General features: G+C 40.9%; 1 protein-coding gene across 1 annotated transcript; it reads right to left on the bottom strand.

Annotated features, from left to right (window-relative positions):
- Positions 1–14,900: 14,900 nt before the first annotated feature.
- LOC137503108 (zinc finger protein 33B-like) lies at positions 14,901–16,399 on the bottom strand. The gene has a single exon (XM_068230563.1). The coding sequence runs from the start codon at positions 16,356–16,358 to the stop codon at positions 14,973–14,975; it is 1,386 nt and encodes a 461-aa protein (XP_068086664.1). The 5' UTR covers positions 16,359–16,399; the 3' UTR covers positions 14,901–14,972.
- Positions 16,400–16,707: the final 308 nt, after the last annotated feature.

Below are 16,707 nucleotides of genomic sequence, written 5' to 3'. Positions count from 1 at the left end.
TCAAATTATCCGCCACCACGAAGAGGGCATCATGGTGCTATCTTGATTAAAGATGGTGGATGACAGCTGAAGAGCACGTAGAATTTGTTTCCAAACAAGAGCACGTGGAATTTGCCGCCACCACATAGAGTGCAGCACTGTTCTCTCTGGACTAAAGATGGCGGTTGACAGCTGTCACAAAAGCACATGAGTTTGTAGAGAGCGTAGAATTTGCCACCACCACATTTCAACTAAAGAGTGCACCACTGTTCTCTCTGGATTAAAGATGGCGGATGATAGCTGTCAAAAAAGCGCATAGGTTTGTTTCCAAACAAAAGAATGTAGAATTTGCCGCCACGACATTTCAACTAGAGAGTGCAGCACGATGCTCTCTTGATTAAAGATGGCGGATGGTAGCTGTCAAAAAAAGCACGTGGCTTTGTTTCCAAACAAGAGCATGTGAAATTTGCCGCCACCACATAGAGTGCAGCCCTGTGCTCTCTTGATTAAAGATGGCTGCTGTCACGTGGAATTGTCTGTCACCAGAGTGCAGCACGGTGCTCTGTCGATTAAAGAAGGCTGCTATCAAAAAGCATTTTTCAAATTATCCGCCACCACATTTCAAAGGTAAGTAGCTAAAGAGGGCAGCACTGTGCTCTATAGATTAAAGATAGCGGATGACAGCTGCACGTGGATTTGTTTATCTCACGCTAGTGAGGTTAAGTTGGTAACACTACGGCTTAGGCCCGCCAAGATGGCAGCACTGCCGATGACAGGTGATGAATTTGCAGCTACTGCGGTAAAGAGGGCAGCACGGTGCTCTCAGATGGCGGATGACAGCTGTCAAAAAAGCACGTGGATTTGTTCATCTCACGCTAGTTAGGTTAAGTTGGTACCACTACGGTTTAGGTCCGTCAAGATGGCTGCACTGAGGTTTACGATACGTTGTTGTCTGTCAAAAAGCACGTGAATGTCAAAAAACACGTGGTTTTGTTTATCTCGCGCTATTTAGGTTAAGTTGGTACTACTGAGGTTTAGGCCCGTCAAGATGGCAGCAGTGAGGTTAGCGATGCGTTGTTGTCTGTCAAAAAGCACGTGGCTGTCAAAAAACGCATGGCTTTGTTTACCTCGCTCTAGTTAGCTTAAGTTGGTACCACTGAGGTTTAGGCCCGTCAAGATGGCAGCAGTGAGGTTAGCGATGCGTTGTTGTCTGTCAAAAAGCACGTGGCTTTGTTTACAAATTCAAATCCCCCGCCAAAATTCAAATCTCCCGCCAAAATTCAAATTTCCCGCGGGAAGAGGAGGAGGCGGCCGAACCATTCAATTAGACTACTGTATTGAAATGAAGGGTCAACCATTGATATCTGTTCAGCAATTTCCTATTTTCAGTACCTAACAATGGCTTATCAAATTATGTACATTACCTCAAGTGAGTTTTCCTGCATTGGCCCTGGCTCTGTTAACACCGATTTGGCTTCTTTTTTCAGTGGTATCATTTCTGATACATTTTCAATATTTTCCTGTGGAAAATAAGATACATAAGTTATGCACGTAACACACATCTACAAATACTGTCACCAACAAATGAGCATGATAATTTACTACTTCCAAGTATTACAGTTACTTTCAAAATTTTACTACTGTTTAAGAGAGATTTCTACCAGCAGAGGATTTCAAAACCAAAGGCTGCACTGAGAATGGTGTTATCATCCTTGTTCAAACCTAATGTCAGAGAAAGCATGAGACTGAGAACCAAATATGAAGTGAGAAGCATTTTCTAGCCATATCAGAAGATATCCTACCAGAGATGGAATTGGGACCATCTCGCACAAAATTTTGGAAGGAATCTGCCACAGACATAAACACTAAATTATATTAATTGATTTTATGTATCCAATTACGTCTATCAAATCATTGAGGTTGTTTGAATCACATCCAAGTATTAAAACTGTCCTAAATCTTTTGCCATACAGTGAGAAATATTAATACTATGCTCTTAACATACATTTTGTTTAGACAGACAGATCAAAATCCCTTGAAACATTTTAATCACTTTCTATAATCTGGTTTTGCCAAGCTCACAGGGGATAAACACTGCATTGAGACAGTTCTGTTCATCCAAGTGTAAAAATAAAAAACGAACATGAAAGAAGCAGGCTTATCACAGTCATAGACCAGGGAAAGCTATGATGCAGGTCAAACATAAAGCAACTACAAATGAGATATTTTACTACTACAAGGATGTTATGCATTGTTCTGTGAAGAACTGTGGGGATGAGAACACCATCAGTGTCGGAGTGTACATCTGCAGTTACAGAAGCTCTTTCGTGATCTACGAAGGTCATCCAATAAATAAGTTTCCTTATTTTTTCTCTGCAAACCACATGTTTTAGAATTAAATTGGTACTGTAGGAACTTCCACTGGCGTATGGCTGGGGTAAGGTGATCTTCAACCGCACGTGCATGCTCTGTGTTCACCAGTACGGCGCTACGTGCCATGGAGCTACCACTTGAAAGCGTTTCCACTTGTGAACTCTGTCCTGTTATTCGTTTTTCCACGGCAAAAAATGAAATGGCTACCAATATTCATTGCCATTTGGTGTGAGTTTATAGTGAAAGATGCATGCTGGCATTCATGGTTCCTGGAATGGCAGCAAGATGTACATGATGACAAGCGCAGCGCCAGGCCCATTACAGCCACTGTTGGTCAGAATGTGGTGGACAAAGATTAATGCGTCAGCAGTGATGAGATAATGAATCTACTGCCTCCCGGCACGGAAACTGGGCAGTCCTTTATTGCAATGATATTGTTGAATGTCTTGCAGTATTGAAAAGTCTGTGCAAGTTGGGTCCCAAGTTTTCTTACTGATGCTCACAAGCAATAACAGAACGAGGTAGCCTGAGATTTCCTGCAAATGCTTCAAAGAGAGGGAGATCAAATGTTTTTCCGCATTGTTACTGGAGATGAAAGCAGGGTGCATTATTCAACTCTAAAAACAAAACCACAAAGCATGCTATGGAAGAAACTTGGCGAACATGCTCATAAAAAAGGGCCAAGACCTCAGACTCTTTTTTACAATTTACTTTACATCGCACCGACACAAATAGGTCTTATGTTGACAATTGGAGAGGAAGAGCCTAGGAGTGGGAAGGAAGCAGCTGTGGCGTCAATTAAGGTACATCCCCAATACTTACCTGGTATGAAAATGGGAAACCACGGAAAACCATCTTCAGGGCTGCCGACAGTGGGGTTCGAACGCACTATCTCCCAGATGCAAGCTCACAGCTGCGCGGCCTTAACCGCATGGCCAACTTGCTCGGTTAGCCCTCAGCCTCTGTAGGCATAGTTTTGGCTACTGCCTTTTGGGACTGTAATGATGTTGTATTGGTTGACTGACTGCCCCAATGCACTGTGGTCACACATGAGAGGTCCTGCACGGTCCTCACGAAGCTCAAAGTTGAAATCCAACGAAAACGTTCTGGTCTTGTCTCAGAAAATATTGCCCATTCCGCTCAAAGGACGCAGGATTTGCTGCAGAACTTCAAAAGGGACCTTTTTCTCCATCCACCTTATTCTGCGGAACTTGCCCCGAGTGATTTCCATCTCTATCCACAACTCAAGTTGCACCTTGGAGGTAAGCGGTTTGCAACTGATGAAGAGGTGGAAGAGGAAGTGCACCTCTGTCTACAGAGATGAGACCCGACCCGGTATGATGAAGGTATCAAGAAACTGCTGCCAAGATAACAAAATGTTTGGACTGAAATAGTGACTATGTGGAAAAGTAGTGTACGAGTTGTAGAATGGAAATTAAATATTTCTCAGAGGTAAATAAAACCAAGCACCATGGGGCAACAGCCCCCGTAGGGCCATGGCTTACCAAGTGACCACTGCTCAGCCCAAAGGCCTACAGATTACGAGGTGTCATGTGGTGAGCACGAACAATCCTCTCCGTCGTTATTCTAGACTTCCTAGACCAGGGCCACCATCTCACTGTCAGATAGCTCCTCAATTTTAATCACATAGGCTGAGTAGACCTCCAACCAGCCCTCAGATGCAGGTAAAAATCCCTGACCTGGCCAGGAATTGAACCCGGGGCCTCTGGGTAAGAGGCAGGCATGCTACCCCCACACTGCAGGGCCAGCACAAGTGTAAATAGCCTGCTTGTATTTTTTGTAAAATAGGGAAACCTATTTATCGGATGGCCCTCGTACTAAGAGACCTTTAAATTTTTCACTTGGATTCATGAAACATTTTGACACTACAGGAGTGCAGGAGGGACTGTGATCAAAAGCTTACATTCTATTACAAGTTAGTTTACTAATAAAAGCGAATTAAGTTATAAAATTCCAGAATATACTCACTTATCCCATTTAATACAGAAGAAATCGAACAGTAGCTGAACTAAGGAAAGGAAGATAAAATGACGCACAAAATGGAGAGTTTGTTAAAGATGAAGTCATACTTTCCATTGTAGACTTAGTTAAATGTAACAAAAAAACTTTCTAGTTTGTCAAACATACAATTTTAACATAAATTATTACACTATAAACATACCCGTAAAAAATAAACACTCTATTATACAAAGAATGACATGTTTCATTCTACAAGAACATCCTCAGATTCTATGAAATCACACAAAATATGCATATATGTACAGCATTGTTTACGTTGCATAAACTTGTCAACGATAGAGAGTTCAGTGATAATATGAGCCAGTACTGACAAATAAGAAATTTACAAGTATTAATATATCGAGAAAACTCCTGAACTTATATACACTGCCACTATCAACTTTGTTGTCACCAAATACTATTTCAGGACTGTGGTCATGGAGAGGTAAATGGAATGTTTTGAGTATAGCACAAACCTTACGGAGAGGGGAAGGGAAGCATGAGAGGGGAGTGCCGAACATTGTGGATCCCTCCTACTGGATGTTAAAATCTAGTACACTGTACCATAGAGAGGAGAGGGGGAAGTAGGATGGAACGAGTGGAGCACTGTGGAATACTCTTTCCACACTTGAGAGGGGAGAGAAGGTTATTAAACTACTTCATGTTATAATGTACTTTTATGTAAGATGGATGAATGCAACTGAATGGTTTTAGATGAATAATGTATGGAATTGAAATAGAGAATATCTATAGGATATTATTGTGATAAATGCCAATTTAATGAGTAAGTATGGTCCAGATATTATTTGAGTAGAGCGATGTGCGGGGAATTTTTTACGTGTGTATGGTCATTTAAGTTGGTTACGTTAGCACTTTTTGCGATGTAGATCTCGATTGCTTCCCTCATATTCGAAGATTTGATTTTATTTTCAATGTGTCAAATTTTTAGATCTGTGTTGATGTCTGTGAAATAGTGTGAACTGTCGTATATGTGCTCCCCAAAGGCTGAATGCTGATTATATCTGATCGTTTATTGTGTTCTTTGAATCTTTTGTGGAAATTTCGTTTTGTCTGACCTATATAGGTGGCATTGCAGTTAAGTTCTTGGCACTTGAGTTCATAGAATTGTGACTTTGAGAAAGGGGCTTTTTTGTTTAGGTGCACTTGTTGATGTGTCTCTGCAGTGTGTTGTTCATCCTAAAGGTTAACTAAAACCCTGTTTCCTAAAGATATAACCTACTTTTTATGTGTTATTATTAATGTAGTTGAGAACCAAGTGTGGTGGTTTTCCAGGGACTTTTCTTTTGTTTGTTTAATATTTTGTCTACTGTGCCTGGAGGGTGGTTGTCTTCTTTCATGATTTGTTTAACAATTCGTGCCTCTTCATTGAAATCCATTGTGCTCATTGGTATGGAAACAGCTCTGTGTATCATTGTATTCAATCCTGCTATTTTTAGTGTGTATGCATGGTTAGACTCGTCAATAGCATGCAACACCTGAGTGGGCTTGCTGTACACTTTGTAAGACAGGTTGCCATTATTCCTGCTGATTGTGGTGTTATTTTCTTATTAGATTCTTGCTCCATTGTGAAGCTGGTGGAATTTTGTAAATAATATAGTGTGTTTAATAACTGGTGTGCATTAGTGAAGTCATTATCATATGCACATGATGTCACCTACATACCTGCTCCAGTATAATATTCCTTTTGAATGCTGATGCGTTCAGAAGATGTTTTCAAATTTATTCAAAAGAATGTTTGCTATTATACCTTATAATGGTGAGCCCATGGCTAACCCTTCTTTGTGGCAATACATCTTGTCAGTGAATGCAAAGCTATTTTGGTGTAGCATTGTTCTAATAAGGCTAATTATTTCTTTGGTTTCCTGCAGTGAAGTATTTTCTTTATGAAGATTTTCGATAATTTTAACGGATTCATCTATTGTTACGTTGGTGTACATGTTAGTGATGTCAAAGGGTATCTTTAACCCTTTACCACCCACGTTCTTTCTCCGCTTATCCCCAGGTTTCAACCTATTAATTAGGAAACATTCAAACAGAGCACACCGTTTCAGAAAATGTTAAATATTATAAAAATTATTGATCACAATGTATTCACATTTTCAATAATATTAGAAAATATGCCATCATTTACAACATTTAACATACCATCATGTCCATTTCTCTATTCATTGAGTCACAAGTTTGTCGGTTCAAACCCCCACCCGTGCTGGAGATACTCAACACTGAGGTAGGCTGTATTTGTCACATTCTCATGTTGTCTAAATCCCCCTTAGCCAATAAAGATGAGATTCTGGAAGTGTAATGGTGACCTTGTATATCAACTTACATTTCCTCTAGCAAGTGTCTTACCATTCTGTTTCTATTTTACTGAAATGCGCCTGCTTGATTGCTGCATTAATATATACGCAATCGGTAATGTCAATGAATAGATTGTCTCCGCCTAACATATGTAGAAATATTACCTATTTCTCATAATACTCTTTTGAAATTATTGATAGGTTCAACATCGTCCGTATAATCATTGAATAATGAAACAAAATTTTTGTGTTATCTGAATTGCAGCCGCATCATCATCAGGTCCGATTTCTAGATATCCGTTTTCACTTATATCACAGTTATCAGTAAAATTATCTTTGTTGATACGTTATTTACTTACTAAAAATTTACCTCCACCCCTGCTCAACAATTCTGTGTCATTTCTTATGCCGTTATTCAGCTCAGTCTCAATATCCGCAGTATTCAATCCCGTCATGTTTACGAACTAAACAGCTGACCAGCACTCGCGGAACTTCAAGAGCGTTGCCTAGACAACTTCAAGACAAATTCTCACTCTTCTTTTATTTCCTAAGGCTAGTATATTGTACTGCATGTTCATCAATGCCTAATAAACAATTCACCACCAAAAAATACAAAACTATTGCTTAGATTGCACACGTATGCAGATAATGCAGCTAGGTGTTTTCGGGCAATAAGGACCGTAAGGCAAAGTGAACAGTCGGGCGCTTTCGGGCGGGAAGGGGTTGATTAGTTCTAGGCTGGTTTTAATTGATCTGTCTTCTTTATGTGAGACTTTCTCTTTTAGGATTTTTTCAGTTGTTAGCTTAAATTGTAATTTGGCACATCATAATTTACTATTGGTCTAATGGGACATGAGCTTTTGTGTATTTTGGGGATGGTTCTTACTGTGGGGAGTTTGGGATTTTTTGATGGTGAGGCTTTCTTTTTCTTGTTCTGTGAGAATGAAGTCTGTTTGCTGCATAGCTTGTTTTATTTTGTTTTGAAATTTATTTGTAGGGTCACATTGTAGTTCTTGAATTCCATGGTTGTTGATGACAGCTATTGTTTCTTTCTATATACCCAAGAATAGAACATAACAAGAAGTGTCAAGAGTATAGATCTTGAATAGCAGTGCACTCGCATCTCAGATATGTTCAGACAATGTTCTCTTCTGTTGTGTCTGTAATTTAGAACTCAACCAGCACACATTTATTCAGAGAACAGTAAGCTGCAGAATTTCACATTTAAGCAACTCCTGGACAATACCACATCTATAAATTAGCAGTTCACAGTGATAGGAGATGATGTCAATCGCACAACGATACCATTACCAAACCATGGACAATAAAAACATAACCATACAACCAACAGAAATCCACTTCAATAAATGCCAGAGGTAATCAATAAACAATAAACAGTCACTTGATCGGTACTTAGCTCATGAAATGTCCTGATGCCTCGATCTTGAAACGCTGCCTGTCACAACTTCATTGGTAGCTGGATCTAACCAAGGTTCCTTCACTATCAAGTCCACAACTTTATTTCAGCTTTTTGCCACTATCAAACATAGCATGCACTGCCATCTCCCTAGTAAATGATAGAGGCCAATTGTCCACTTGGCGACCATAATCCGGGGGCATGTGCCACCAGAACCCCTTTCCTTGCCCCATGAACAAAGTTTCTGTTACTAGTTGGACCTATAGATGTATATAAATACTGTTGTTTGTACTTCCTAAGAGTTGGCTGCCTTGCGTAGCACATTATCACATACTCCCAGACAAAGAAACAAAAGAGAGACATACTTTTCCTAGATGCCCATGTAGCAAATGGCGACTGCTGGGGTTAATATTGGGGAAGCACGTAGTAAATTATGCCCCTGCCAAACTTATTCAGCTACTAAGGGTTAAATTCTGATCTCTATAAAGTTATTTGCCATGAGACTCACAAGTGATGCATTTGTTGTTCTTTCAAGCCAGGCTGGTTCCTCTTTGATTTTTACTTGCAGGTTCATTTCACACTGCAACTGAAGTAGTTAGAAGGTACTGGGGTTCTTGATTACTTCCAATGATTTTACACTGAAACATAGCCCAGAGAAATATATTTCCTTATTGCAGTCATTGCTACTTAGGTTATCTGTCAACAGACTAAGCATTATGCTTGAAATTTTACATGACCGTCAATATTATGAACATACCAAAAAGACTCAAAATTTTACATGACCGTTAATATTGTGATCATACCTATTGGACCTCAAGTTTTCTATGACTGATACTATGCAGAACAATCTCCATAACAACACTGATAACCATAACAAGAATTCTACATATGATATCCTAAACGGAAACTTCTCAAAATTTCGAACCCTACTACCATATGTCGCAGCCTACAATGTAAAGAACAACTCAACATTCACAGCGTCACTATTAAATTACAAACATAGGTAAATAACACAGCAACACAATAATTAAAATTATGCACTACATATTGTACTTTCTTTCTGAAACTAATATCAGCAATTCTTCACCTGCGTAGCCCTTCAGAAAAATTCTTCACTCCAAAAAATTTTGATAGGTAAGGTAAGTTACGTTATATTGCTACAACACACGAGGAACAGATTTGCTGGCACTTGTGACACAAAGGCCAGGAGTTTTCAGAAAGAATGCCAGTTATATGTGTATACAGTTTTAATGCTTAAGTAGAAATAAAATTTCAGAAAATTAAAAATATTAAATGTTAAAAATATGTAGAATGCTGAAACTGAGAATGATTAGTATTAACTTCTTACTCTTCCCAATTGAGATCTATAATTTTCGCAAAAGTAAATTATAGAACTTGAACCTTACCGACAATAGAGATCGTGGACACAGTGTAAATGATAGAAATCACAATTTCTCAAAGAAGAAAATCTGTAGCACCATAAATTAACGGAATAGGCTGTACAAATGGCTAATACGCGTCTTATGTAACACATACCTCACACCTAGAGACAAAACCTGATATTTTAATTCAGTGTAATCACTTAAAACAAACACTTAAAGAACGGATTTGATTTGTATCAGTCAGTAGAACGGGCTGAATTTAGGAAAGGATGAATTACCAGTGAGAACTCCAGTGTACACGACACTTCTTGAAAAGAGCACTGGATGCAATGTCCCGTTATATTTCTAACTATCTACTATCAATACAGTCCTGCTCTAGTGGGCTTTACACATGGTCAAAGAGAATGAGTAAGAGATGACTCTCAACGTTATTTTTCACTTCTGAACGCAACGGCTGCGCAAATATCGACAGGAATTGCACACAAGCGCCTCTAGTGTAAACAGGGCTGAACTAAAATTACCGGGCGGGTGATTTAAATCGTTTAGCGCGCGGAGGGTCCCCAGGTTCTCGTCCCCCCTCCACTCTAAAAATATTATATGAAATATATTTTTTCTTTTTTTCTTTCTCTTCTATTTTTCATTCATTTCCTTTTCTTTCTTTTCTTCTTTCTGTTACCTTTTTCTGAAATACTGCATTCTGAACAACAATACACCTGGAGGTTGAGCTGTGCTTTATAATTATTATTATAAATAATTTTTTGCTGGAGAAAAGAAGCTTACCAGCTTGTGCTGCTTATTATAATTATTTCAATTATGGAGCTATATTTTATTTTTATTAATTTACAAAGCCTTGAAGGATCGGAGTGACTGGCCTTGCCTGTGCTGCTTTTGTTTGTTTCTCCTGAGGAAAAAGGAAGCTAACTCACAAAGGGAGGAAGGAAGTGACCTGAAGGTGAGTGGGATTGGGAATCCTTATCTCAGATTAAGACCTACGACAGAAATAGACACTAACATCCCCTCGTACATCAGTCCTCTTTAACACTACTTAAGCCAACTGTAACAGTCAATAGTATAAAGATATGCCACTTATGCAGGAAATAAAATATAAATACAATGTAAGAAAGAAAACCATATACAGGAACCAAAATGATGAAAGGAAACTCATATGCTAAGGAGGGAGTTTGTAGGATTCAAAGGTAAATTGTAATGAAACATGATCTTTTGATTTATGGAGCTATATTCTACCTACTATCCACAGTGTTACAGGTATAAAATTGTGCAGAAATTATATTCAGCAGTGTTAATCATCAATTAATATTCATCAGCCAGAAAACTATTCAATACAACACAAATATAAGATCATCCATTTATGAAAGAAAGACTGGAACTGACAAGGTACAACATAATACTTTTCTCTCTTATTGCAGTTTAACGTTGCACTGACATTGCAAAAGTTTTCAGCAACCCCATTTGTATTTTCCCAAGGAACTTACTATATGATACATCTTTCAGTCTGTCAAAAGAGGCACCTTGGGCCACACACTGAAAAATATTGAGATTTGTACTTCTTTTGCATCTACTAGAGGATGGCAAATCTCTGGCAGAGTAGTGTTAAGAAACCAAGACATGATAGCACATACTCTGTTCCTACATACTGCACCAAAACACAACATATCATTCAGTCATCTGCATTTAGATGATAAACAATGTCAAGCTACAAAATTGTATGCATCCCTTGTATTCATTGATCTACACTATTTACAATAAAAATGTTCTATTTTATGTGACAGTAGGATATATCAAAAATTTTCTGCTACATGGAAAAAGATGGAATCATGAATATATTTGAGGGTTTAAACGACAAGAGAGAGCTTACAGATTCTGTGATTGCTCGCTCTTACAACATGCAGGAGGTACAAATAATGCTTCCTTTCAGTCCATCCGCAGGAGAGGAGTTCTAATAAATTTACAGAAATATGTAGCATCAGGATCTACATACAATAATATGGCGGCTGATCCAGCACAAAACATTCCCATGCCAAGTCACAACATAGCTCCACCTATTAAGAGCTATGTCCAAGGAACTGCTTGCTAATTTAGTACAGTATTATGAACAATATGCTGCTACTTCCACAACATTACGATGTGCAAGGGACTTTGTTGTGACCTAGACGAAATGCCAGTTGAAGACAGTGGAAACTCACTTCAGACAGTGCCATTTGTACCTACTGTATATCGAAGGCAGAAATCTATGTTGGTGGTTGCAGAGTAGGCTGATCTGTGGTCTGACAGCATGCACTCCAACTGGCCAACCAAGCAGAGGAGGGGTGGCTATGGTTCCACCGTGTTTCTACACCTCTGCATTTGGGACACAGAAACGGGCTGTTCCCCTACCACCGGCTGTCCAGAGTTCGGTTTTTCCTTTTGCCTGCAGTAAGGCGAATGATGGGACAGTTCCTAGTATATGTCATGGCCACCAAATATCTTGCCCTCACCACAAATCTCCTTGCTTAAGATGATGATGCCTGTTGATTAAAAGGGCCTAAAATCTAGTTAATTGTTTTAAGAGAAAGTACAACTAGGCAACCATCCCCTATATATATTAGTATTCGGAGAAAAGAAATGGAAGGGGGCTGACACTAGGAAAAATGATGGTATCAGCTAAGAAGGACCATGCCCTTTGAGGAAAAGAAGACTCCCTAGGCCTCCATACATAATACAATCGGGGGCAGAAAAGAACAGGTCGTGATCGAGGTAGATCAGATAGGATAGGTGAAAGTGGGGAGCCTGGCACAAGTAAGCGGAAGCAGTGCCAAAATTCAATTAAAGGCTCCGTGGTCGCCTACCCAAGCTCCCAAGTACAGAGCCCACATGGGACCCCTTTTAGTCGTCTCTTACAGCAGGCAGAGGATGCTGTGGCTGTTATTCTACTGCCCCTACCCACAGGGGGACAACTATGATAAGGCTAGTTGCTTTACGTTGCACCGACACAGATAGGTGTTATGACGATGATGGGACAGGAAAGGCCTAGGAATGGGAAGGAAGCAGCCGTGGCCTTAATTAAGGTACAGCCCCAGCATTTGCGTGGTGTGAAAATGTGAAACCACAAAAAACAATTTTCCCGGCTGCCGATAATGGGGTTAGAACCTATCTTCCGAATACTGGATACTGGCCGCATTTATGTTTCAAATTATCCGAAATTCATTTCCCTTGGTGTGGTATGTTTTCATGTTCTGGCCTCAGGAGATTAGTAAAACAAGAACAGTAAGGATGCTTACCTCAAATATCTTGTACTTTTTCTTCAAACACGCAAACGAAGATAACAGATATACGCATACAAATCAAAGTAAAGCAAAATGTCACAACGTCAAGAACGTGGTCGTCCCACGTGGTCCAAGGTGTCAAACTCAAATCGACCAATAGCAATCGGGAGATGTTTCTACCAATAGGAGCTGCCGTATTCGTCACGTCGGCTTAGGGTGAGTGACGTGATGTACAACAGCGCGCTCACGCGAGTGGAGGGCAAAAGTATTCAGTCTGAGCCGGGCCCTCGGAAGGGTAGGACCTATGCCGCTGTCAAACCCTTTCACGTGGTAGTGGTGGGGGTAAGGTTCGGCAGTTCGATTCACTGCCGTCTCAATCCTACATATGTAGATTGAGACGGCGGTGGTTCGGTTATTGATGTTGGGGAAGAAGGGGCGTTAGCGTTGAAGGAGGGATTGGATATGGGTGGGGTATAGTAGCCATTACTGAATTAAAACAGCTTATTTGCGAGCTTTAATCTGAAAATGCAACAACCCGACAACATTATCGAGATCATTTTGCAGTTGCTCACAATCTTGTAACTTATTTATTACTCTGTACAGAATAACATCATCTGCGAAAAGCCTTATCTCTGATTCCACTTCTTTACACATATCATTGATATATATAAGAAAACATAAAGGTCCAATAATACTGCCTTGAGGAATTCCCCTCTTAATTTTTACAGGGCCACATAAAGCTTCACCTACTATAATTCTCTGAGTACTATTTTCTAAAAACAGAGCCACCCATTCAGTTACTCTTTTATCTAGTCCAATTGCACTCATTTTTGCCAGTAGTCTCCCATGATCTACCCTATCAAATGCCTTAGACAAGTCAGTCGCGATACAGTTCAATTGACCTCCTGAATCCAGGATATCTGCTATATCTTACTGGAATCCTACAAGTTGTGCTTCAGTGGAATAAACTTTGTAACAGTATGGCTTCTCTTCTGTGTGTGTCCGCATATGAACAGTTCGGTCAGACTGCCTTTCTTTGTGAATGATTTGCCACAGAAATTGCAACTGCTTGGCTTCTCGCCCGTATGGGTTCGCATATGATCGGTCAGACTGCCTTTCCTTGTGAATGATTTTGCCACAGACATTGCAGCTGTAAGGCTTCTCGCCTGTATGGGTCCGCATATGTTGGGTTAGTTTGCCTCTCTTTATGACTCGACTGTTTGTCTCCGCATATGTTCGGTACGTTTGCCTCTCTTTATGAATGATTTGCCACAGACATTGTAGCTGTATGGCTTCCCGCCTGTATGAGTCCCCATAGGACCGGTTAGAAAGCCTTCCTGTATGAATGATTTGCCACAGACTGTTATGGCTTTTTGCCTGTATGGGTCCGCATATGATCGGTCAGACTGCCTTTCCTTGTGAATGATTTGCCACAGACATTGCATCTATAAGAGTTCTCGCCTGTATGGGTCCGCATATGTTCGATTAGTTTGCCTCTCTTTATGACTCGCCTGTATGGCTCCGCATACGTTCGGTTAGTTTGCCTCTCTTTATGAATGATTCGCCATGGACATTGCAGCTGTATGGCTTCTCCCCAGTATGGGTTCGCATATGACCGGTTAGAATGGCTTTCTGTATGAATGACTTGCCACAGACATTGCAACGGTAATGTTTCTCGCCTGTATGGGTCCGCATATGATCGGTCAGATTGTCATTCGTTGCGAGTGATTTGCCATAGACATTGCAACTGTAAGGCTTCTCGCCTGTATGGGTACGCGTATGATCGGTCAGACTGCCTTTCGTTGCGAAAGCTTTGCCACAGACATTGCAGCTGTAAGGCTTCTCGTCTGTACGAGTCCGCATATCTTCGGTTAGTTTACCTCTCTTTATGAATGATTTGCCACAGACATTGCAACTGTTACCTTCTCGCCTGTATGGGTACACATATTAACGGTCAGACTGCCTTTCGTTGTGAATGATTTGCCACAGACATTGCAACTGTAAGTCTTCTCGCCTGTATGGGTCCGCATATGTTCGGTTAGTTTACCTGTCTTTATGAATAATTTGCCACAGTCATTGCAACTGTAGGGCTTCTCGCCTGTATGGGTACGCATATGATCGGTGAGACTGCGTTTCGTTGTGAATGATTTGCTACAGACATTGCTCCTGTATGGCTTCTCGCCTGCATGGGTCCGCATATGTTCGGTTAGTTTGCCTCTCTTTATGAATGATTCGCCACAGACATTACATCTGTATGGGTCCGCATATGTTCGGTTAGTTTGCCTCTTGTTATGAACGATTTGCTACAGACATTGCAGCTGTATGGCCTCTCGCCTGTGTGGGTCCGCATATGATCGGTCAGATTGCCTTTCTTTGTGAATGATTTTCCACAGACATTGCAGCTGTATGGCTTCTCGCCTGTATGGGTCCGCATATGTTCGGTTAGTTTACCTCTCCTTATGAATGATTTGCCACAGACATTGCAGTTGTTGGGCTTCTCGCCTGTATGGGTACGCATATGATCGGGCAGACTGCGTTTCGTTGTGAATGATTTGCTACAGACATTGCAGCTGTATGGCCTCTCGCCTGTGTGGGTCCGCATATGATCGGTCAGATTGCCTTTCTTTGTGAATGATTTTCCACAGACATTGCAGCTGTATTGCTTCTCGCCTGTATGGGTCCGCATATGTTCGGTTAGTTTACCTCTCCTTATGAATGATTTGCCACAGACATTGCAGTTGTTGGGCTTCTCGCCTGTATGGGTCCGCATATGTTCGGTTAGTTTGCCTCTATTTATGAATGATTTGCTACAGACATTGCAACTGTAAGGCTTCTCGCCTGTGTGGGTCCGCATATGATCGGTCAGACTGCCTTTCGTTGCGAGTGATTTGCCACACACATTGCAGCTGTAAGGCTTCTCGCCTGTATGGATACGCGTATGATCGGTCAGACTGCCTTTCGTTGCGAAAGATTTGCCACAGACATTGCACCTGTAAGGCTTCTTGCCTGTGTGGGTCCGCATATGATCGGTCAGACTGCCTTTCGTTGCGAGTGATTTGCCACAGACATTGCAGCTGTATGGCTTCTCGCCTGTATGGATCGGCATATGTTCGGTTAGTTTACATCTCTGTGTGAATGATTTGCCACAGACATTGCATTTGTAAGGCTTCTCGCCTGTATGGGTCCGCATATGTTCGGTTAGTTTACCTCTCTTTATGAATGATTTCCCACAGACATTGCACCTGTAAGGCTTCTCGCCTGTATGGGTACACATATGATCAGTCAGACTGCCTTTCGTTGTGAATGATTTGCAACAGACATTGCATCTGTGTGGCTTTTCGCCTGCATGGGTCCGCATATGAACGGGAAGACTGCCTTTCTGAATGAATGACTTGTTACAGACATGGCACCTGTTCGGCTTCTCTCCTGTTTGAGTCAGCTTTTGATAAGATAAACTGCTTTTCTCGACAAATGATTTGCAACATACAGTGCAAAAGTGAGGCTTGTTGCCTGTGTTTATACTCATGTGACCTGCTAGTTTTTTCCAGCTGAAGGATTTTCCACAGACGTTGCAGCAGTATCGGTTATCGCTCGTGTGAGACTGCATATCGTCCGGCCTTTTCCTGAAATTTTTATGAGATACTGAGCATTCGCTTATAATCCCACCTTTATGCAATCGCGTGTCCCCAATCAGCATTTTCCTCTTTGTAAAGCAATTATCAGAAAATCCGCACACTTCGAGCGGGTGGATCGTGAGGTCTTTCGACAAGCTGCTTCGGCTACATAGCACCTTTCCGCAGTGATCGCACTTGAAGGGTCGATCTTCCTTATGTCTCTTCAGATGTTGCAAGAGGTCCAACTTCCTAGCCAGGACTTCACTGCACACACTACAACTAAAACTAGATGATCCGCCGTCCGGAGGTTGATGATCTCTATAGCTCACCTCGGGTCTCGAT

Source organism: Anabrus simplex, chromosome X (genome assembly GCF_040414725.1).
Source record: "Anabrus simplex isolate iqAnaSimp1 chromosome X, ASM4041472v1, whole genome shotgun sequence".
NCBI lineage: Eukaryota > Metazoa > Arthropoda > Insecta > Orthoptera > Tettigoniidae > Anabrus > Anabrus simplex.
Note: the sequence above shows the minus strand (reverse complement) of the source record. Positions and strands in the feature narration are given on the sequence as shown.